Raw genomic sequence first — 25,816 nt, 5'->3', positions numbered from 1 at the left:
TAGGGCATTAAAGCCACGCCATCAGCACTGAGCCAAACTAGATTTGCTGCAGTAATAATATTTAAGCACAGCTCTCAGACCAGTGGCTTAGTAACTACTAAATTCTGATTCTGCTGAGGACGGCGGCTCTCTTTGGAGATACTCTCTCTCTCTCTCTCTCGCTGTCGGCTGCTTTATGGAAGTGTAGTGGCGGGGCATCTTAGAAATGGAGCCTGGTGTTGTATCATGTCAGATATTTTATAGGGATGGCCTCATAAAAGGAGGAGAGTCGCCAACGTTTAGTTGCCACTCCTCTTCATCCCCAGACTTCACACTGGGGTTTGTCCTTAACACTGAGGATTAGTTTTATAAAACAACATGCCTGCCTTCTTTGTGTCTTATGAGAGTCATTTTGTTTGTGTGTGTATACTGTATATATATATATATATATATATATATATATATATATATATATATATATATATATATATAAGGGTATTCTTAAAGCATAATAATGAAAGCATAATGCATTGTAAAAACCTTATAATATGTTGTATCATCTCATGAATATTCATAAAACAGTTTTAATATAATATATACTTATTTGTGGTTATAGCTTAAGAGTATGATGATTTATAACACAATATATGTATTATAATTGTTGTTATGATTATTCATGAGTTGATTTAACACACACACACACACACACACACACACATATATATATATATATATATATATATATATATATATATATATATATATATATATATATATATATATATATATATATATATATATATATATATATATATATATACATATATATATATATTATAATGCATTATGCATTCATTATAATTCCCCAAAGAATACCCTTATAATATATTATAAATACGGGCTTCATAGAAAGTGTAACCATTCATTTTTCCAAATCCCATCCTTTGTGTGATGCTAATCTCTGGTGATTGGTCCAATTAATCTAATTTTTATTTCCTCATGCCTGTGATGTCTGATAAAGCAGTGTTTGTGAGCGCAGTGTTGCTTTGTGTACAGCATTACTCGGGCAACCGTTATATTTTCCGCTCCAAAGGAGGCATCTAGTGGCAAAGAATGAATTTGCATTTCCATTCAGACCAACGCGAAAAGACCAACAAGCTAGCAAATTGTCAAGCTATTTTTGAATATTTTATCAGGGTATAAATTGTGAGTAAAAACCAATCCTTTATCGTTATCCAGTGAACCTTGAAGAACTGGAAAAGTAATGGAAACTTTGAATATCACTGTGGACAATGAAGGGCCATTGAGTTAGGGTTTTATCTGTCTAGATACACAGTCAAACGTGCCAATATCAACATACCAACATTCATACACAGAATGCCTTATGAACCACTGATATGAGCCATGACTAGACCTATCTACTGTATGCGGAATCTACCCACACAGAATTCTTCAGAAATTCCAAAAAAAAAAAAAAAATCCTGCAGCTTTAGTCATCTCCCATCCTGCACGTGTTCATCTATGAAGTATTTTAGGTATTGTGATAATGTTTTTACCCACCAGTAAGAGTGCAGCATCTGTATTTTAATAATTGCCTTTGACATCTCCAGCGAGCATTTCAGCAGCTGGTTGTCAGCGTTCTGTATGTCGTTGATGTTCATGTTGGTGTTGTGAATGTGTGGTCCTCATGTCACCACCTCAAGGATGTCCATGTCATTAGCGTCTGCCGCATATCAGCTCCGACTGTTACTCTAAGCCACATTTTGGACAATTTGTAGTCCATTGTAAATTCACTCAGATGTCTTTTCTTTCATGTTTACTTTGCATTTAAAAGGTTTTTGGCTCATACTCTATAACAACATACAAATATATGAATAAGAGAAAGTTCAGCCAGCGGTTAGCACTGACTCACCTTGGCCTTTTCAAACTAAACTTGAGGGGAAAGACATGCACATCTGAAAAGTTTAAACTAACCATTGCTAAACGATGATCAACAAACTTTTTCTTTTTTTCTTTTTTTTTGAGTTGAAATTGCCAGTCCGGTTACATTTCATATAATAGGCTAAATGTTTCCTATCAGTTGGTACCAGAGTGGTATGTTAGGACCAGGCCAGTCAGGTCAAGTGCTGAGCAGTGGATTCCATGAGGCAGTGCTTCTGATCATTGATTTATGATGCGCTGACTTTGCTTTGTGCTGAAGTTTGTGGCACAGAAAGCACAGTTCTTCTCTTGGCAGGGTCTTATCTCTGCCCTGCCTCCATATGGCAGCTCGCCACGCTGTTGTTGAGTTTCTCAAATAAATTTTCTAATCCTCCAGATTATTGCTTTTTAATATGAGTATCCAGGCCAGAAATGAGGACCAAATGCTCGAGTGAGAGTTGATTCACCGGTCTGTGTTTGTGCATACATTTGTGTTTAAATACTGTTAAAATATTAAATGTACACTAGCAAAAGTTTGGGGTAAGTATGATATTCTGAAAGTTAAATTTCTATTTCTGAAGAATATCTCTTATGCTTCCCAAGGCTGTATTTTTATTTAATTTTTTATCAAATATATAGTAAAACCGTAAAATGATTAAATATTATATATATATATATATATATATATATATATATATATATTAAAATGTATTTTATTCCTGTGATGCAAAGCTGAATTTTTAGCATCATCCTTCAGAAATCATTCTGATTTGCTGCTCAAGAAACATTTGTTATTATCCATGTTGAAAACTGTCGTGCAACTAAAGTTTTTGATCGCATGATCTTGCCATTGCTAGTAACATTCTCTACTACAAAACAGAGCACGCCTGAGAAAATATGGCAGATTTGAAATTAATGAATTTCTGAGCTGAGCATCTGCCATTGAGATGAATGGAGAGCTAGCAGCTTCTTTTCTCTTGGTATTCTAGACCTCTTTGTCTCAAACCTAAAGTTCATGGTTTCTGTAGATGTGTGTAACAGGAAGGCTTAGATATCAGACTGTAGTCCACAGTATGAATAAATGAGGACTTGGTGATGTGGAGCACGGTGTGTGTGTGTGTGTGTGTGTGTGTGTTGTGCCAGACTCCCTCTCAGATGAATATTAATGGGCCTGAGGAGCCATCAGTAAGGAGAGACAAGGCAACCGACAAATCATCTCAAGGAAATGCCCCAAGAGACATGAGCAGGCTTTACGCACACACACACACACACACATCGCCTACCACACAGTCACCAGAGAGACTGGGTGCAAATGAGCGCTCTGCGTGTGTGTTAGTCTCTGTGGATGTGTGTGTGTGTGTGTGTGTGTGTGTGTGTGTGTGTGTGTGTGTGTGTGTGTGTGTGTGTGTGTGTGTGTGTGTGTGTGAGTGTGTGTGTGTGTGTGTGTGTGTGTGTGTGTGTGTGTGGTACTAAAAGCCTGTAATGCTTCATCCAGAACAATTCAGTGCAGATATAACCTCATGTTGTTTGGGTGAGCACACAGTTTATTTTGTTTGTGTGTGGATTCCATTTTATAGGGATGCAGCAAGGGTACAGAAAGACTCATTTTGTGTTATTTATGTGTTTATGTGTCATATATATATGTGTGTATATATATCTATATATATATATATATATATATATATATATTAGTGGTGGGCCGTTATCGGCGTTAACGTGCTGCGTATTGTGAGACTCTTATTGGGCGATAAAAAAAAATATCGCCGTTTATCTATTCTCAAAGTTGGGTTGGGAGCTGGGTCTATAGTAAGCAAGCTATGATGACTTTCAGCTTGATATTTTATAAAACCGACTGGCTGAGGCCAGCCTAAAAAGATGCTCAGGACAGTTGACGGGCCACTGCTGCGCATCGTCATGAAAGCTTATCTTTTTCACGTGTTTTTAAGCCTTACCGCTTATCAATTTAAACATTAAAGCATCCAAAAACAAGACGCGGAAAAGCTGAACAGAGTAGCTGGTTACTATTAAAAAATGTATCTATGCCCACCACTAATATATATATATATATATAAAATTTTTATTTTTATTTATTTATTTTTTTGCATTTTGGTTTTACATCAAAAACTTGCACAACATGAACTAATGATTGTCTCAGTAATTAAATTAAATTAAATATATACTATATTAATAAACATTTATCTATGTATATATTTAAAAAGTGTGGAGTTAGTGTTTTTATTTTATAATATATATATATATATTATAATGATTTCTGAAGGACCATGTGACACTGAAAAATGGATTAAAGACTGTTGGAAATAAATACATATTTTCTTTAAATAACTTTATTTTTTAATAAATATGAGAGAGAGAGAGAGTGATTGCATTGACATTTGTTGAGCTATATTTATAAAGACACATTCAAGACAGAACTTTGCAGTTGTGCTAAACTTTTTCCATCTTTGAATTTGTTTTCTTCCAGAAATATTACAATTCTTGACTTTACGAAGAGCATGTGCTGAGTATTGACACCTCATTTAAAGGTTACACAGCTTCTCTCCTCTTAAAGTCCTTAAAATCATTAAATTTTTCACTCTCTTTCTCTTTCCCTCACTCCCTTGAGCTCTCAAAGTGATGAAACGCAGATGGGGCTTCGGCCGAAAGTTGCATACTGCGCATAAACAGCATATTTAATTAGACCGTAGACACGCTCTAAATCAAATTACTCTCCGACTGACAGAAACACTTACATTAACATCATTCCCGAGCACAGCCGCAGCCAAAATTTAAATTAGTAACAGATAATTAGGATAAGAGCGGGAACTTAGGTTGACGTTCCAGTGCATAATTGGAATGCAAGCGAAACATACTGCTTTAGCTAATTAGCTGTAGCAGGAGGAAACGCTCAGAGGTCAAGGTAGAGAGAGAGAGACCCTTCAAATAAAAGCAGAAGGCAGCAGAAGAGCTATTGTTTTCTACGAAGAGCTATTGGATTTCAGAGGATCTGTTTGTCCCGGAAAGGAAAACACGTGTGCGAGGTTCAGGATAGAGGAAAGTGTCTAAATGCACACAACTGTTAATTACTGTACCTGTGAGAGAAAGTACAAATGTGGGACAGTGTTTCCTAATGAGGTAAATGATGACAGACAGATGTTGGTTGGTTTAGTGATCTTGGTTTATTGGATCACTTTTGCAGTTTCATTTGGTTGACAGTAGTGGCACATAAATGAAAGACGTCACCTTCTGTGATTCAATTAACTATTCTTTTATAATTTTTTTGGGAAGGAAGCACCTCTTCCCTCTTAATTAATTGGTCCTTTGGAAGTGGCATGAACTAATATTAATTTAAGTAATATCAGCTTAATAATTTTCCACATGAATGCAAGTAATTAAGTTGATCTGTAATTAAACTGCAGCGCACTTGATAACATCAGTCAGCTCGCCTCGGCTACTGGAATTTTCCTCTCTGTATACTTACAATAAAACGAAAAAGGATATAAAATACCACTGCCTCCTTTCATTTTTTCATTTTTAACATAATAACAGCCGCAGAAATTAACTTAGTTCAGGGAAATGTATACATATACAGCCTTTACAAATAAATGAAATATTATGTCAATTGCCTCTTTTAATTAATTAAATTATTTTAATTTTAACATATAGTGAAGTTGAATACAGACCAAAGATTACCAGTTAGATTAACCCAAAATTAATTATATTTTATGTTTAACCACTAAAGAGACATCAGAGCCAGATACATGATCACTGAGCTCCTGCTGATCGTGTGGAGCTGACCGTCTCCGAAATCAGCAAAACACATTTTTAAATAGACACTGTCTTTATAAATAAACCACAGATTTGAGTTTTAAACAACTACCTGAAATACTTTTCAAATTACATTTCATGACACAATAACAGTTATATTTTGAAAATGATCCGAATAAATGGTGGTTGAAATCACAACGCTGCGTGACCTCAACCAATCAGAATGTTTAGCGCCCAAGTCCCGCCCCCGAAAGTTCCGGAACTTTGAAAAAGTACTACCTCGCCAGCAGGGACTTTCTGAGGGGCATTTTTTTACCTGGAACTTTATTTAGTTCCTGGTTCCTGCCGTGGAAACACACCGAGTACCAGCCCAAAGTCCCTAGTTCCTGGGTAAAGTTCCTGCGGTGGAAACGCGGCTTAAGTAACATGCGTGGGCCCCTGTCACAACGAACAGTCAGTAATCTACATCACTCACTGATCAAATAAGGCTTTCCACTTATCACTCCACGCCACTTCTGTTACTGAAGAATCCAGCCAAGCGGCAACCTCCCGCTCTCTCTTGTGAAGCCAACAAGGAAGTGACTAAAACTGTAATTCATTGACTGGCCGCTTGAGGCTGGCTGCAAAAGGGAGTCAATCCCCATGTTAAAATGCCCAACTTTACAGCAGGAAAAAACATGTTTTCAGCCTAGTGCAAAAAAGTAGTTTGGTCTATATAGCTAATTTTGCCCTTCATGACAACTGTGAGGGGGGTGAATTTCTTTATATCATCTGTTCAAATTATATTAAGCCTTAAAGTTCTGCATAATTAGGGGCGTGGCCACTTGAGTGACAGGTTATTTGCCGCTGCTGACAGTTTCGCTGGCTAGTTGGGCGTGGTTTCAGCAACTAGTTCTCGCCTTTTTGCCCTTTTTCGATTGTCCGGGAGAGTCGAGCGGTGACGCGCTGCCAAGATGGCGACGGTCGGCTCTGCACACTTTGAGCTTCAAAACACTCTTCAGGAGTCTACGGGTGACGTCCCGGACGCTACGTCCATGTTTTTATACAGACTATGAATCCAACATGAGACAACGATATGCTATCGTTGCTACCACAGGTTACCACAGAGTGAGTGCCTTTGTTCATGCAACCAAACTTGCTTTGCAACCTCTGGTTTCTCCGACGAAGAAAAATATATATATCGAACGTTTTATCGAACGCATTTTTTTTATTAATATTGTTTACATGTCTATCTCGAGACATATCGTTTTATCGCCAAGCCCTAACGTTACTTCCATGTGTTTAACATGTCTTAACATCAATATTAACCCTTATAAATGAAATATGGTTCTTCAAAATACATTCTCAACAGACACTGAGAGCAGGCTGTCCGAGTGTTTCTGTTGAGGCCCGGGGAGAGAGATCAGAACAGGAGACAGACGCTGGTCATTTTCATTTAATTTGTATAACGTTACATTTTACTCATAAACATTAAATTACATTTGGAAAAATACATAAAACTAAATTTAGGAAAAAATAAAATGGAATTCATAGGGCCCTACATAACTCAATCAGTGACAGGCTACAGCTATAGCTAACTTTACTTCGGGACAAAGACTATAACTTTACTATCAACACTGCTCAAATGTCAGAGTAAGGACTTGCAGATTTCGGTATTCGGTTACAGTAGGCTATCGCCAACTGAATCATGAGTGAATGTGAATATGTGTAATTAAGCATAAAATTACCATTCACCACATGCTTCACTCGTCTCGTCTCGTATTCTGGCCTTGAACATGCACGTGGAAACTGTGGGCCGTTTTTTACATTAACAGAACATAATATTAAATTTATTTTTGATTAACTGAAAATGTTAAACTCTGACAAGTCATGATAGTATATTTCATCACTAGGCATAATTTGTGTGTCATCCCAGCTCAATAAAATAACAATTACAATTAAAAAGTCTAACAGTATCTCAGAACTTGATTTTTTATTTCACAACAATATATATATATATATATATATATATATATATATATATATATATATATATATATATATATATATATATATATATATATATATATATATTTAAGTAACGACTAAAGGTCCTCTGAATTAGTTTTTAGAGTGCATCCATCCATCCATCCATTTATCAAAATGTTTTATTTTATTCACCAAGGACGCATTACATATATCAAAAGTGACAGTAAATGTTATAAATGTTATACTGAACAAAACCAGTTAATAAATACACTAGTGAATAAAAGTCATTCTAATGTTTGACCGAGTTGTGAAATACTAGTGTCATTATAATCAAATCTTTTAACTGGTTCTTACTCATAATTTCCTAGCTTTACCATGGTAATACCATACAATTCTATCACTCTGATGTGATAACGCCACGGATTACTGAAATGTGTGTTTCTCTTTGTGATTCCCCAAAGGCACTCATGATTCATTTATATGGCTATGCTGTAGTAAAGCGATAAAGGTGTTTGTTTATATGGAGAGCTGTGGGAAATAGAACAGGCACCAGGGACAGCAGAAAAGTGACATGTGTGAAGCTGAGGTAGCTATGCAACATTTGCACAAGGGGTTATCTAGACACCATATGGTGAGACTGCATGACTCTGCCACTTTCACATCTGTCATGCATGGACCTTGATTCTTTCTGTTGGGAGCAGAACTGACCAGGTGTTTTCAGGGCCAGGACTTCCTGGAAAACGAGGTTAAATGTGCCAAGACTGTCAACACTACAAAAGGAAACATGCTTGAACACCGTTCAATCACAGTAAGGCAGAAAACATCTTAACCAAATGCTTCACCGACACATTGAGGCACGTCTGCATGGAGCAAAATACATACACTCATCGCTCTTTGAAAATGAGTCATTATAGAACAATTGGATTTTGTAATATGGTTGTGTAAAGTTCATTAACCTTCCTCAATAGTCCTTCAGTGAGGGCATTTTTACAATGCTGGATGTCTTCCAAGTAACTACTGGATACAAACATAATGCCGATGGGACGGATCCAAATAAAGGTCTTTTTGGCAGCTGAGGGCACTGAACTCAAATGATCACGATGTCTGCATTAATAGTGGAATAAAACAAGCCAATGAATGTTTTGACTGTTGAAACTGAACATTAAAAGTTGTTCACACTTCTCATACAGTGTGAAACAATGCAGTGCTTGAATTTTATGCTGAGTTGTTTAGCAACAGACAGCCAATCATAAACTAAACAACGCTGGCCTCATTAAATATTCATATGCTTTGTGCATTCAGAGACGCTTTCACACATGTGTTTAGTTTCAGCACCTGGGGAAAACAGTAAAAAAAAAAAAAAAAAAAATTAAAAAAATTGTGAAACATTTAATAACATAAGCCAGAAGCATACCCCAATGTTTGACTTTATCTGGGTCAATACCAGTGTTTTTTTGTTTTTTATGGAAAGAAAGAAAGAAAATAAGTGATAAGAAACTTTGAAGAAATTAAGGAAACAAATAAAAAGTTAAAAAAAAACTGTTGGTTGTGATGTCTTTTTGGATGGACTGTGTTAATATTATGTGTTATATGTATCTGTTATTGTTTTGAAGATTACATCTATAAAAGAAATACAAATAACAGTCAAAATTGAACTGTAAACGGTTACATTATTAGCAATGTCCATAAATCATTTTTCTTCTGCACGGTTTCAACAGCAGAGAGCTATTTCTCGACATCAACCCCAGCTCTCGTTATACAGTGATTTGAAGGCGTAATCATTTTTGCTGACTAATTCAAGTGCTCAGATGAACCGGTAAGATCTTTCATTTGAAAACTTCATTCCTTCATTTATCAGCTGCTGTCAGGCCTGGGGTTTTGTAGGTCAGTGGGTAAGTGCTTGAATCAGCAACTGCGTGTTAAATATGACTTGTTGCTCTAGTGCTAATGATTTGGTTCTGATAATGAGGTTATCCGGGGTCTCATTTATCCAGGCCAGAATTGCAGTTTTACATCAGATGATCTTTCTTATTATAGAAGTGATGGGGACAAAACTGATCATAGTAAAACTGTGACACATGTGAATTGCGTCCACTTCACTTCAGACTAAAAGATTTGTTTGGTGAAAGTTGACTTTGCTAAAGGCTAATCGGTAATATTTGATCCCCAGTAATATCTGTTAGCATTAGAAACCTCTTTGTATTGCTGCTGTAGAAGCCAGAAGTGATTTATTCCAGCCAATTTATTGGGTAACAAAAGTAGATTTAGTGAAAGATGGTGTGCTTTAATTCCTCTCATTCGCTTCCCTTATTTTCTTTCCCTCCCTCCTGTGTTCTCTACCTCCCTCATTTGTTAGAGCCAGTCCTTGAGCTTATTAATTTCCACAGGATGGGACTGGCAAGGCCGCTAACTTTGTTCTGCCTGCATAGCAGTGTTTGCTGGAGGGTATTGTGGGTAGCAGGCTGAATGATTTGCAAGCCCAGATTAATAATCTCAGTCCCGGCGGGATTACGCGGCTCCATCTCCAGTGACATTCCGGACTGGGCCTACTTTATGCCTGGATGGTCATATTTGGAGTGTCCTAGGGATCCGTTTTTACCCACTTCTTCCTCTCCTGCCCCGTCACACCTCTGCAAGCATCTGAGGGATGTTGAGATCTGCATGCTAATTAGGCATCTTTGTTCCACTGAGAGGTGTTTGTGTGTGCCAGGACCAGCAGTCCGAGAGGCTCCAGCCGTCTGGAGCAGCACTGTGATCCATTCAAAGCTCAATTCAGCTGCCTTTTTACATTCTGTCTTTTTTTTGTTTGTTTTCAAAACAGTTTTTGAATTTCAAGTGATATAAAGGAAGCTGTTGTAGATGTACAATAAAATTAAAATCAAATACTACTATAAGCCAGTTTGTAATAATACATTTCATTTTCTACCATACATTACCCATAAACATATTTGCATATACGCAACATATGGAGTATTTCTAGAAACATTTTTATTAATTGTTAAATGATTATTGATGATTAACAACTAATACTACTACTACTCATCTAATTACTTAAAAAATTTGAATTGTTTTGAATTTAAAAATATTTGTTATATGGAGTATAGAAACATTACATTATTAATGCTGCTAGATGCTAAATAATATCTATAATCATCAGCATCAGCATCAGCATCATTAGGTTATTAATAAAAAAAAAATTAAATAACACCTATATTTAATTTGTATCTTTATAGACAAAATAAACCTAGATTCTTATAATAATAATAATAATTTTATTATTATTATTATTGTTGTTGTTGTTTTATAAAATTACATTATTAATCACATAACATTCTAAATGATATCCTAAATGATCATAACAATTACAATAAAGTAATAATAAATAAATGTATTCAAATTAATAATACTCATTCGATTATTAATACAAAGTGTTTGTAATACCACCCATATTTTATTAAATATTTATTAAGTACAATAGCAAATAGTAGCATGGTTGTGAATTCTTGCAATGTTTTAGTATGCCAGCACAGCATCAAGTGTGGTATTGCAAAAGTAATAAAGTATTATATATATATATATATATATATATATATATATATATATATATATATATATATATATATATATATATATATATATATATATATATAGTTGTTTAATTATTATTATTATTATTTAGCACAATGGCCATTTTGTTGTTGTGTTGAACTAATTAAATTCCTCTGTTGTCTGACTGTTTCATCAATTCTTAAATTCGGGATTTTCCCCAACCCTTGTCTGGAGATATGAGTGTGAATCCCAGAGTCAGCATACATAACTCAACGGAGCAGTAGATTCATTTTCAGTAGTTCTTTTTTGTAACATCTCTATTGTTTTGTGTAATTGAACCGTGTGAGATTTAAAGGCATCAAGTTCATCTTGAAAGCAGCTCTTACGAGATGATTCATCAAATAGCATGCTATCGTTATCATCTCAGTGCATGTAATACTGTGATAGTATGTAATCTGCTAACCTATCGTGGCTCAGGCAGCCGTTCCAAGGGTCACGGCAGAGAGCGCGGTCCCTGAGGCCAGCGGCGGTGCAGACATGCCTTCCCAGGTTTCTGAGCTGATGTTTAGCCTCATGGCTAGTGTCAGGCTAAGCACCGGTGGCAGGGGATTGTACAACGCTCAGTGGGATGATGCCAAACTGTCAACACACGTTAACATCCCGACTGCCTCCGAACCAGCAACTTCCCAGTGCACAAGATCCAGTCAGGCCTGCTGAAGTGAGCAGCAGAGATAGAGACGCACACACATACACACATTCAGAATGCCACAGTGAGTTCACACAGAGACCACAAAACAGCCCAGAGCAACAGATCTGCAAGGTTATGGATGTGCTCTGAAAGCTTTCTTGAGCAGAAAAAAAAAAAAAAAAAAAAACTAAATAAGGTGACAGTCTTTTAGTATGTCTTGGATCAGAATTAGCTTTCACATGAATAGCAAGGCCATTTTTTATTATTATTAGTGCTCTTACTGTAGATGACCAAAGTTTTTATTTATTGTTTTTTTTTTTATGTGGCTTGTTAGAGTTTTGTAAGACTAGCAGCACTATTGATTTTAGGTATTAAACTTCAGCATTTAACTTGTCTCTCAACATTTATGATACAGTTGTGAATTAAACCTAAAAAAAAGTGTTTTGATAAAGCTTTTGGGTTTCTAATCTAAGGGTTGCCAAAGTGCCTCAAGGGGGTCTGAAATAAATTTGCAAAGCTATTTTCAAACACATTTATATGATACACACACACACACACACACACACACACACACACACACATATATATATATATATATATACAGCCTATATTTTATCCATCTACCCATCTTTTAGTGGGTAGAAAAAGATACACCATAATCTTGAAACAAACTGAATTTTTTCCAGTAATATTTCAGTGTAACAGGGACTCTTAGGTAGAACCAAGTGCAAGCTTTATTTCACAAAAGGTGTAGTCAAACAGGCAAGGTCAATATCCAGCAAACAATGTAATCGTTGGGAGAGGCAAAAGAGTAATCCAAGGAAAAGGCAAGAGACAAAATCCAGGTGAGCAGTCCGAAATAATAAATAAACAAAACAAGGAAACAAGGCTAGGCAATAGCAAAAAAAAGCTTGGTAGAGTCCACAAGCGGCAAACAGTGAAACAGTGTTACAGTTTAAGGATGGAGTGCCCTCTAGATGATCTTATGGGCACTCCAGCTGGAGATCCTTCTAAATTGCTGTATAAAGGGCTGAAACTCCCCCAAGGACCTTGTAATGCCCCTGTTTACATCACATAAACCAGCTGTATATATATGGCTTTTCTAACATTTAAAATTGCTGTATGTATGCTGTATGTAGCTCACATGGTACAGCATTGCACTTCTGAAGCAGAGCAATACTGTAGCATCCAGAGCATTCTTGCAATACTGTATGCTAATAAAAGGAAGAAAAAAAACTGCTAAATAACTTCATAGTTATGTACTAGCATCTACTCACAATACTGAATCATTCTAGTAGTGAGTTTTGCACAAGCAAGCATTATTTATTTCTCAAAAAAAAAACTATAAATCAGGTTGACTTCTCTTGAATCTGATAAGAGATTGTGACATGTTTGATGAAATGTGCTCATGTCACTCATATTCAGCTGAAGTTGTATGTCGTGGATTGCCGCTCTCTGGGCAGTTGCTCAACGGAAGACAGACTTGTGAAATGAGAGTTACATCCTTCCTGTTAGAGTGAAGAAGTGTGTTAAAAGTGTGTTTACTTTGAATCGGTTGTGAATTAACAAATCCGCCCTGAGTTAAATCTTAAACGAGGTGTGGAAAACAGATTAGATGTGTGAAACAAGCCCTCAAGATATGCAATATTGAAAACAGACACATGTCTTCCAGCCAGGCATTGATGAGTGGATATGAATGTCGACAAAGAAATAAAAAAATAGCCCATTATGAAGTATTTGAATTTAATAAATTGCGTGATAATGGAACTGCTGTGAAAAGCATATTTGGCATAGGCCATGAGAAATTGAAGCAAAGCTGAGGAATTTCTGGAACAAGCACATTAGTGAGTCAGTCGGCACCAGGACGATCTTTGCATTTCTCTTTTAATTTTATTGAATTAAAAAGGAATTATAATAAAAACTAAAAATGTAAAAAACACTTATTAAATAATTGTAATACCAGGAACATCTATTAGAGTTGACAGGACTGAATGCAGCTGGAAGCAGAGGCTTGCCTTTTAAGACTTCATTCATTTACATGACTCTTAAAGGATTTGCTCATGGACATTATTTATTATTATTATTTGTTTATTTATTTTATTTTTTTGGCTCTTTTGATTATTATTAAATTAAAGGCTATATTCAGGAGGCAAGGTTAAATATAAGTATTTATATATATTATTATTATTATTATTATTATTTTGTGATTGTTTACTGTGACATGCATTTAACTAAATAACTAAATTCAAATTAAATTAGTGTATACAACTTGATCTTTATGAATGAATAAATGAATTAATTAATTAATGGTCATGGGAGTCTTCAGAGATCCTGGTTATATAATATCAGTTTTTAACTGATTGATTGATTGATTTCCTACATGTTGGTTGACCTTTGTTGGTAATACTACATGACTTTGATATTTGTTGTTAAATAAATGAATGAATAAATGAATTAATTAATTAATTTATTTATTTATTTATTTATTTATTAACGTTTTCCAGTTATTAATAAGTAGTGGAACAGTTTCATTAATTATTTTTTATTTATTTATTCATTTATTATTTTTTTAAACTACTGTATTTTTATTATTATTATTTATTTATTTATTTATTTATTTATTTATTTCAGAGCAGTTCGTATCACACTGACATGTAAAACAATCTTCCAGAAATATGAGAATTAACTTTAATTCGGAAGCTTAATTTTTAGTGATGTTCATTTTAAATTGTTTATTAAAGTCACTGTATGAAATGCACTTTTAATGTATTTTATTTATTTATATATTTTATAATTGTTTCATAGTCAAACCAATAAATAAAACAAACAAAAACAGCATAACGTCGTTGCATGACCCCCACTGCCACCTCAAGTTCTCAACTGACTTATCATTTGACATGACCAAAATGTACATCATCAGTGTCAGTCCTGCATCTGCGAGGCGTATATTGATGAATTTCAATCCAACAGATGAATGTTTGTATTCAGTTATTCAAACGTTTGTGTCATTGAATGTCACGCCTTGCAGCTTGCTCTTTAATACAGTGCATATAGTAGTGCTGAATCGCAGACTTTAAGGTGTCTACAAAAGGGAAATGCTGTCGAGAGACGTGTTAAATATTGAATGGGTTTCTCGAGGCTGTGTCTTCTAACACTAGGGGCCCTTGAAGAAACTTGAAAGAGATTGCATTACATTATCCAAATGTAGAACTGGTTTTGTCAACACATCTAGAGGCTACTCTTCATGGCCTACCCTGTGTGAAGGTGCCTCCTTAACAACTACATTTGGTCTGGTCACACTAAATCATGTATGATATGACAGGTTGGAGCGAGGGCAAGAAGCCAGAGAGAATGAACCTGCTTTCTTTTTTTATTTTTCTCACTGTCTGTCTTCTCAGCTCAAAGACTCCGTTACACATGACAGATCAAAAGACGCTCTGACGGGCTTCTAGAGACACACATCTCCATTTGGGGAGGCAACAAACCCGCCTCACAATTTTACCCCCTTTGTGTTTTATGTATTTTTAATTTTTAGTCTGATGCTCCCTTGCAGTTGTTTCCTTTTGTGACATTCACACAGCAGCAGAATACAGTTGTCTGTCCTGTTTTATAAAGCTAAATGTGGTTGTGTTCACAAACAGTTTGGTTATTAACAAGAGTGACATCCAAATTCCGTAACCAAATTCTCTGATGAAAAACGTACTCGGTTACTAACGTAACCTTGGTTCTCTCTAGAAGAGGGAACGACTACTGCGTCTTAGCTAAGACGCTACGGGAAAAGTCTCTTTTCACGAAATACTGAAGCAAAAAATTTTGAATTTTTGTAAAGCGCATTTGCAGCAGTACACGGCCATAGGCGAGACGGCTCGCTCGCTCATTGGCTGCTCTGCGGCAACTGCACAGCCTATCGAGCGCAGGCTGATGCAACATCAGACCAATAAGGTCTTCATGCCACTTCCCGCCGAAACGGGTGTGGCCCAACCCTATAAAAGGAGCTCGAAAAGGCTGACTCACCTGATTTATTTAATCGCCGAAGCGAACCAGAGTGAATCGTACGCACGGCAGAGAACGCAGTACTCGTTCCCTCTTCTAGAGAGAACCGAGGTTACATTAGTAACCGAGTACGTTCTCTTACGAGAGTTCTCGTCTTAGCTAAGACGCTACGGGAACCCCATGTAAAACACCGTGCACGCAGGGATCACACACCAATAAACCTGAAGCAACGCCCAGGATTTACAGTGCACAGTCACCCGAGGGACTCACAGAGAGTCCAAGACAGGAGACGGGGGGAGCCCTCCGTCCCATATCTAGCAGCACCCGTAGATGCGGCAATATGACATCACACAGTCGAGGCAAGGCCTGACCAATGTGGCAATGCGGGTCTTACGCAATACTGCCCATATAACAGTTGGCAGCGCATAACGCTCACGAACTCAGAATTCCCATCAGGGCCCTGATTCGACTATATCGACAGCAGCCTTGCTTGCAAGGCGGGAACCTCCAGGTTATAGAACCTGATAAATGTAGACGGCGAGGCCCAACCTGCCGCCATACATATATCCTGCAAGGAGATCCCAGTAGACCACGCCCACGACGAGGCGACGCCCCTTGTGGAGTGTGCTCTGACGGCCAGTGGGCACTGAAGGCCCCTGGAAGCGTAAGCTAACGCTATGGCGTCAACTATCCATCTGGATAGAGTCTGTCTCGAAACAGCCATTCCCTTGGAACGTCCACTGAATGAGACAAACAGCTGCTCAGTCTGTCGAAAGACAGCGGAGCGAGACACATAAGCTCTTAAAACCCTAACAGGGCAAAGAAGACTCGAGTCTCCATCCTCTCCTGACACCGACAGGGCAGACAGGGCAATAACCTGAGCCCGAAACGGCGTGTTGAGGGACTTCGGCACATAACCGTGCCTAGGTTTGATTATGACCCTTGAGTCATTAGGCCCAAACTCCAAGCACGACTGGCTCACAGAGAGCGCGTGCAGGTCACCCACACGCTTCACTGAAGCGAGAGCCAACAAGAATACTGTCTTGAACGACAGATGTTGGAGGCTAATCGATTGGATAGGCTCAAAAGGGGGACCCTTCGTGGCCTCCAAAACCGCAGCGAGGTCCCATATAGGGACTGACAGAGGTCTGGGAGGATTCAGCCTCCTAGCTCCTCTAAGGAAGCGGATGACCAAACCGTTCCTTCCTATTGACTGACCGAGCGCTGTTACAGAAAACGCTGCGATGGCCGCCACATCAACTTTGAGCGTGGATGGGGCTCTGCCCTTATCCAACAGCTCCTGTCGGAAGGAGAGAACCTCCGTCACCACACAACTAAGGGGTGAACATCCCCGAGCTGTGCACCAGCTGGAGAACACCGACCACTTCGAGGCATATAGCCGTCGTGTCGACGGAGCTCTAGCCTGAGTGATGGTATTTAGCACTCCCACTGAGAGATCAGCGGGTAACCGTTGAGCGCCCACACATGGAGGGACCACAACTCCGGTTGAGGGTGCCAAATCGAGCCCCTGGCCTGCGAGAGGAGGTCCCTCCTCAACGGCACTGGCCACGGAGCGATGTCTGCTAACTGCATCAAATCTGGGAACCATGGTTGGTTCTTCCAAAAGGGTGCTACAAGCAGTATTGAACATCTCGTTTCTCTCACCCGTTCTATCACCTGCGGAAGGAGGGAGACGGGAGGGAAAGCATAAAGCGGACAGCACGGCCATCTCCATGACAGCGCGCTTTCGTTCTTGGAAAAGAACGCGGGGCAGTGAGCGTTTTCGTGGGACGCGAAGAGGTCCACCTCCGCCCTGCCAAATCTCTCCCACAACAGCCGGACTGTTTGCGGGTGTAGAGACCATTCGCCCGTGGGAATGTTGTTTCTGGACAGCCTGTCTGGACCCAGATTTTGTAGCCCAGCACATGAACTGCCCTCAGCGAGCGCAAGTTGCGCTGAGCCCAACCCAGGAGGCGTTCCGTCAGCCTGTACAGGTTTCGGGACCCGAGACCGCCCTGGCGATTTATGTAGGACATCACAGACATGTTGTCCGAACGGACTAAGACGTGGCGACCCTTGATTCGGGGACAAAAGCGCGTCAGCGCGTTCTCCACTGCCAGCATTTCCAGACAGTTGGAGCTTTTCCCGTTCTGACCACAGGCCAAAGGACGGTCTGCCCTCGAGCAGCACTCCCCATCCCGAAGTGGAGGCGTCCGTCGACACCATCTTCACTTTCGAGGAAGTCCCCAGGCTTACACCTGATTGGTACCAGTCATTTGCTGTCCAAGGTTTCAGGGTTGTAACGCAGCCCTGATCGACCTTAAGACGCAGTCGACCAGATACCCGCGCTTTCAGCCAGAACTGCAGGGGGCGCATGCGGAGCAGGCCCAACTGCAGAACTGGAGATGCTGAGGCCATGAGACCCAGCATCTTCTGACATTCTCTGAGCGAAACGGTCGCGCCGCAGCGGAGAGAACTCGCTGCGCGCTGAATGCCCAAGGCGCGCTGTGGTGACAGCCGCGCCGTCATGGAACGTGAGTCCAGAGCTATAAACAAAAACAGTATCGTCTGACTGGGGTTCAGCAAACTCTTTGTCCAGTTGACACTGAGACCGAGTTTCTTGAGGTGATCGATTAAAATGGCCCTGTGCTCCACGAGCTCCGCTCGTGATTGAGCTAGAATCAGCCAGTCGTCCAAATAGTTCAGCACTCGCATGCCTCTGAGTCTGAGAGGAGCGAGCGCTGCGTCCATGTACCTCGTAAACGTACAAGGAGCTACGGACAAGCCGAACGGCAGGACTGTAAACTGGCTTGCCTGGCCCTCGAAGGCGAATCTCAAATATCGCCTGTGACTTGACGCTATTTGTATTTGAAAATACGCGTCCTTCAGATCTATTGACATGAACCAGTCCCCTCTGCAAATATGCGCGAGGAGCTTCCTGGTCGTAAGCATTCTGAAACTGCGTTTCACCAATGACTTGTTCAGCTGTCTTAGATCCAGTATGGGCCTGAGACCCCCGTCTTTCTTGGGCACTAGAAAGTATCTGCTGTACAGCCCCCCCTCGCTTTGAGCTTGAGACACAGGCTGTACAGCCCCCTTGCTCAACAGTTTTGATATTTCGGCCCGAAGTATGTGTGCTACTTCTGTTTTGACCGTAGTTTCGACGCACGCTAAAAAGCGCGGAGGGCTGTAGCGAGTAGCCTCTCTTTATAATGCCTAGCACCCAATCCGAAACCCCTGGAAGTGCTGACCATGCATCTGCATGAATGGCTAAGGGCCGGATGCGAAGCGCGCTCTGTTGACTGCCCAACGGCGGCGCTTGGGTGCGCTGCACCATGGGCGTTACGCCTGTGGCATTTGAGGCGGGGAGCGCATTGATCACAGCGGGCAGATCGCTCCTCCTCGACCCCGTCCCGGCACTTAACCGATTGAGAGAGGGCTGAGCGGGTCCCGTGGGACTCGTGATGTCTGCGAGTAACTGTGGGCTGCAAGTGTGCACATTTACCGCTTTCGACTCGCTGTCTGCCTGGGCAGAGCGTACGTGCACGGGTTTCGTTTTTACAGAAACCACGCGCCGTGTGTGACATAGTGTTTGTGGGCACTGAGGAGTGGGCACATTTACTATGTGGCTGCACACAGGGCTCTGCCTACATGTGGAGATGGGCAGTGAGGAGTGGGCATCGTCACTACATTTATAGCACCATCGGCCGTGGCCGGAACACCAGAAATAACACTCTTTTTCGGGAAATATCTGGGTAGCCGTGATAACAGCTTTTGTGTGCAGGCAAGTGGGCACTCGTGCAGGCTTGCGCGTTGCAGAAGACGCTGAGACAGTCACAATTCTTGGAACTGCAACAGCGGCGCGCTTGGGTGAGAGCTCGGCCGCAGCAGAACTCGTACACCGGCGCTTTCCTAGCCGTGCTAGGATGACTTCGGGGCATCTGGCTTCACCGTAATCCTCTGCTGCGGCTCCCGCAGCGCGGGGCGACGGCTGGAAGAGCGAGAACGGGGTCCCGAGCTGCGTTGCTGACGCTGTCGCGATGAAGCAGCTGGAGGGGGTAGGCGTGACTGAGAGCTTTGTGGGGCCGGTCTAGCGCGGCTCGCTGCAGAACCGGAGCGCTTTGGCAGGAAGTGCTTAAACGCTTGTGACGCTTTCTGATCCTCGACGAATCTCTCGACAAACTCGTTGACAGACGATCCGAAGAGGCCAGCAGGAGTCAGCGGCGCGTCGAGGAACGCAGCGCGCTCAGACTCTGCAATGTCCGAAAGTGTTAGCCACAAATGCCTTTCAGCCACCGTAGCGGAAGCCATAACCCATCCCATGGCCTGTGCAGCGGACTTAGTAGCGCGGAGGGAGAGATCCGAAGCACTCCTCAGATCCGCGAGACAGATCGCTTCATGTCCCATCTCATCCAGCTTGCGGAGGAGATCGCCCTGGAAAATCTGCAGCGTGGCCATGGTGTGTAGCGCAGACGCAGCCTGCATGAGCTTCGCTGAAGAGATGAAAAATCAGGTGAGTCAGCCTTTTCGAGCTCCTTTTATAGGGTTGGGCCACACCCGTTTCGGTGGGAAGTGGCATGAAGCGCGAAGCGCCCTTATTGGTCTGATGTTGCATCAGTCTGCGCTCGATAGGCTGTGCAGTTGCCGCAGAGCAGCCAATGAGCAAGCGAGCCGTCCTGCCTATGGCTGTGTACTGCTGCAAATGCGCTTTACAAAAATTCTAAATTAAGGATAATTTTTTGCTTCAGTATTTCGTGGAAAGAGACTTTCCCCGTAGTGTCTTGGCTAAGACGCAGTACGAGAGAACTCTCGTAAGAGAACTCAACTGGACTCAAAAACACAGTTTTGTTTTGTGCTGTGTTGTGTTATTTTTTTTTGTTTTGTTTTGTGTTGTTTGTTGTGTCTTCTTTTGTTTTGTGTATTGGTTTGTTTTGTCTTGTCTTGTGCTATGTTGTCTTTTGTTTTGTTTTGTTCTTTTATTTTGTTTTGTCTTTTGTTTTGTGTATTGTTTTGTCTTGTCTTGTGCTGTTGTCTTTTTTTTTTTTTATCTTTTGTTTTGTGTATTGTTTTGTCTTGTCTTGTGCTGTGTTGTTTTTTGTTTTTTTTGTTTTGTCTTCTTTTGTTTTGTGTATTGTTTTGTCTTGTCTTGTGCTGTTGTTTTTTGTTTTGTTTGTGTGTTTTGCCTTATATTTGTGCATTTTGTCTTCTTGTTTTTTGTTTGTTTGTTTGTGTTGTCTTTTGTTTTGTTTTGTTTTTTGTTCGATGTTATGGTTCCAATGAATGATTCTGGCTCAGTAAAGTCTGTGTGTTTGTGTGTGTTTGTGCATGTATTTATTTATTTACTTATTACTTTTTTAAACTGATTCATTGACTATGTGAATGTAGCCTTTGAGACTGTGTGTGCTTTCAGAGCAAGGTTGGGTTCTCATGATTGTTGTGGGTTTGATATTCCATTCTGCATGTCTTGGGAGCTCTTTTCCTGGCTGCCCTATGGTCTTTTGGATTTGCATATTGGACACCGGCCATTGCATTTTCATTTGGCACATCTCCATTTGGGGTCATACAATCTGTGCTATCCTGCATAGACATGTGCACCCAAAATGACTTGTTTCTCAGAGATTTGTTCTGTCGCTTCTTCTCACATGACACATTATGGAAAGATTTTACCTTCTTCTCTCTTTTCTTCTGCCCACTCGTCCATATCGAGATATGAATATATTCACCACCATCAGCTGTGTGTGCCTTTGCCATGTCATCCATCATCTGCCTTTCCTTGTTTGTTTCTCAGTCCACTGTCAGGCGCTTAGATGAACTTGGTCTGTCTTTCAGCCTCTCTCATTTCACTTTTCAAATCTGCCTATTTACTCCCAGAGCCACTCTTCCACATCTTAAATGCTATTTGAGCTTGGCAGACTGCTCCAGAGCAGTTCCCCCACATCAGTACCAGGCTCTTTTTCCCCCTTTAAGAAAAAGACTAATACATCTTATCTGTTGCTGATGCACAGATGCTCTCTGAACAGCAATTTCAGAGGAAAAAATTTGCTCCTGACCCAGTAATTGTCACCATGTTATTCCTGAGGATCCTTCGATAATTCAAAGGAATAGGTCTGCTCTCTCATTGAAAAGTTTCAGCAGTTGCGCAGAACGCTGTGACTGACTCCTCCTCCGTTTTCCACAGCCAAGCCGAAAAAAGAAATTCGCAGAAATTAGTGACACTTCCAGTGATCTCTGTATCTGCCAATTAAAAGTTATTTTGTGTGTGTGTAGGGAGACAGAAAGACATCATGCTAAATTTGTCCTGGAAAAAAAAAGAAACACTAGAGTGATTCACTGTGATTAAAGCTAGCAAAGCTGAGTAGACCACTCTTTTTTCACACTTTTCTTTGTTCCGTATGCAGAGTCACTTAAAAAACATGGGTTGAAAGAGATGTAGTTGCATCCAATTTTCACATTTGAATTTATTCAGACAGACCATCTTGTACTTTCACGCGCACATCTAACATGTATCCTCCTCAATCTTGAGAAGGAAAACTTTAAAAATGTCAGTTGCTGCATATAAGAAAATTATAATGAAAATAGTCAGTGTCCATTATAGTGGACCACTGAGATTAATAGAAAAGAGCAATCAAAAATGTGTCCATTTCTTTATTAATTACATTATGAATATTATTAATTTCATAGCATTAGCATTTTATAATGCCTTGTGTGCAAAGATAATTCAGGTAAAAATATGGAATCCTTAAAAAGCATAAGTTACTGCATATTAATGCACATAATTCTTCCTTTGGATCAAGAAAATAATAATAATATATAGAAACATAATATAATATAATATAATATAATATAATATAATATAATATAATATAATATAATATAATATAATATAATATAATATAATACATTCTGCTGCAATTAGCTATTATATATTTATATATATTTATATTTTTTTTTTTGCACTGCTTTTTGGTTTTGCAATATTTGACTCTCCAATAATCTTAACCCAAGAAGCCTTTCTGATATACGATGGGATATTAGCAGTCACACAGAAATCATTTGAAAACCCATTCAATCGCATTATATTCCAAGTACTGAGAGGTTCCCTGCTGAAACGTGGAAATAAGATCACAGCTGGACAGTCCCTTATTTCCCTCATTTCTCTGAATATTGTGGGGGGAAATGAGGTATACGGGTGACTCTCTGTGGTTCTCTTCAGGCCTCTAAATATACACATGACATGATTATAAAAGCAATTTGCACTCCTCAAAGGCTCTGGCAAACAATTGTAATATCCAACCTCTTACTCACGCATATTACATTTTGCTGTAACTTTTGCAAGCTTTCTAAATTGTTCTATTTTGGAGGAATTTCGATATAGGTGACTGTAACATTCAGCTGTTCTTGAACAAAAATGAGACTTTTTTCTGGAATAAACAATTTAGCAGCGGGAACAAGTCCTCCTTCATATCACTGACATTTTCTGTCAGGCCAGAGGCAATAAGAGCGAGGTTTGCATTCAGAGCGCACCACAAAGCACCTTTTAGTGTCACTACTGGAATGGAAATGGGGTTCACCACAGGTAACGGAGAAATGAACTCCCGTGTCAGAGAAATAGGCTCTCTATGCCACACTCTTAATATCAGAGCGGAGCAGGACAATGGCAGAGCAACATCTGATTAGAGCGGCTGAGCTCCAACATTCCGTATCTATGGGAACAGGATATTATGTGATGGCCCTGAGCAAACAGGAAGTTTATGTCTGAGACCTGTGTTTACAACGGCCTGTGCGACGCCGTTGTCCAGGGCGGCATCTTCAGGGATGTTGAGCGCAGGTTCAATCAGTCATTTGGAATTTATAGTGGTATTCAGAGGGTACCAAAACACTAGTCTATAGTATAATAAATATTAACCTAAAGGTTTCTAAAGCTGTTTATTTTGCCATTATTACTGGTGCATGCTAAAGCATCACTATTATTACTACTGCTAGTGATATAGTATTTGTACAATTACAGTTTAACCAAGGATGGCCCTGTGAATATGATTTGTTGTTGTTGTTGTTGTTTTGGGGAGGGTTAGCTTTACTGTCTCATACACAGACAGCTTGTGACTCAGCACTCACATGTGGACTGAGTTTCTCCTCAAATCAGCTGACCTTTACAGTGTGAGTTTTTCTTTATGCAACGCCTGCAGATGGGTGATGTCACCATCCAGACAGACAGCCAGCCAGAGGGAAATAACGTCACCTTCAGTGCCTTGAAATCCACAAAGTCCTGAAATATATTCTATGCTCAACATTATTTATTTATATATATATATATATATATATATATATATATATATATATATATATATATATATTATGTCCTGCTTTGCTTTTGCCAAGCGTTTGTGTCTGTGTGCTCATGAAATTTCTGGCCAGTGTGAGAGAATGTAAAGCGGCTGTTATTCAGATTATTGTCTGTACATGAATATGTAAACCTCTGCATTCAGTAGATATTTGGAAGTGCTTAGAGCAACAAAAAAAATTATTTGAAAGAGGGACTAGTTAATTCTAGGAAAAAATATATCATTTATTGAGCAATGAATTTGCAATTCTAATCATTCTTTTGCTCTCTTATGTGTGCAAGTTGCACACTATAATCGACCGGAGACTTGCTAGCCCTTAATTAGTATTCTCAACTTCTGTCTGTTAAGTGTGGGAGATGCATTGTGGTTACATGCTTACTCCCTGATATTTCCAAGCCTTTTGATGCTCAGATGCAAGCTGGTGATTATCCAATTCCCAGGCTGCGTTTGAGAAGCGTTGGTGTGAGAACGGCGAGCCTCCATTATCCAAGAGCCTCCTCTTCTGACACACTCAATTATGATGTCATCTCGCAACCAATCAGTCTTCAGAGGTGTACTGTGGGACTTTCATTTGAGAATTTCAGCTCTGGCAATAGAAGAATTTTGCTCTGCTCCAAAACCTAGTGAGCTGCCTATTCTGAGATCTGCTGCCTTCTAAGATTCCTCATTTTGGACATAAACCTTGCCTGTCTCAGACTGAACCGGATCACTTAAATTGTGCCAGCCACATTTGTATTATGGTGCACTAATGACATATTTTAGCCAATTTATTTCCATTTTAGTCAGATAGATAGATAGATAGATAGATAGATAGATAGATAGATAGATAGATAGATATAGATATTTTTTATTTCATAATTAAAAAAATATTTTATTTTATATATTTATTTTTATTAAATACATTAATTCAATCCAAATATATATTACATTTTATTTATATATATATATATATATATATATATATATATATATATATAGTTTAGTTTAGTTTAGCTTAGTTTAGTTTAGCTTAGTTTAGTTTTTTTTACAACGCTGCCTTTGCTAGAAGTCAATGACCTTTAATTATATGTTCCTACAAAAGTGAATAATTTACAACCTTGTTTTTTGTTTGCTTTCGTTACAGCTTGTCTCTCTGTGTCTCTCTCTCTTCTTTCACGTGTTCATTGTAGCCTTTTCAATGAGAGATTTCTTCTTCGTTTCTCCACAGGTCAGCCTGTCCAACGACTCCAGCTGTGTGGAGGAAATTCTGCGGGTGAGTTGGATGGACTCTCTTTCTCTCTAGCACACTAATCACATCTGGTCACCTACTCAGCGCCGTTCTACACACAATGGCACTTCAGTGTCATGAGAAGGGTTTGTTTTAATAGAGAAGCCCTATTACATCAAGACTAATGGTCCTATTGTTCCAGAATGTACCTTTAAGAATATGTTCACACAGGCTAAAGGCAGTGAAAAGAAACCTGTCACGTTTCACGTTATTTTAAAGGTAACGGCAGTGAAACCCTCACTGTGTTTATTGTCGGATACTCATTATGAATCTTAATAGTTTTTAAAATCATGATATTTCGTTTGTTTCCAGCTGCATCTCATTGTTTTTTTTTTAACAGAATGT

At 39.5% G+C, this 25,816-nt stretch overlaps 1 protein-coding gene across 1 annotated transcript in view; it reads left to right on the top strand.

Annotated features, from left to right (window-relative positions):
- Positions 1-25,816, top strand: part of LOC132114002 (AF4/FMR2 family member 2-like) — a 216,862-nt gene that overhangs the window by 92,807 nt on the left and 98,239 nt on the right. The window contains exon 4 of the mRNA XM_059522111.1: positions 25,412-25,456. Coding sequence (XP_059378094.1) covers positions 25,412-25,456 — 45 coding nt within the window. The remainder of the gene's footprint in view (positions 1-25,411; positions 25,457-25,816) is intronic.

Source organism: Carassius carassius, chromosome 33, assembly GCF_963082965.1.
Source record: "Carassius carassius chromosome 33, fCarCar2.1, whole genome shotgun sequence".
In the NCBI taxonomy this organism is placed as follows: Eukaryota; Metazoa; Chordata; class Actinopteri; order Cypriniformes; family Cyprinidae; genus Carassius; species Carassius carassius.
This window is presented reverse-complemented; position numbering and strand designations above follow the sequence as displayed.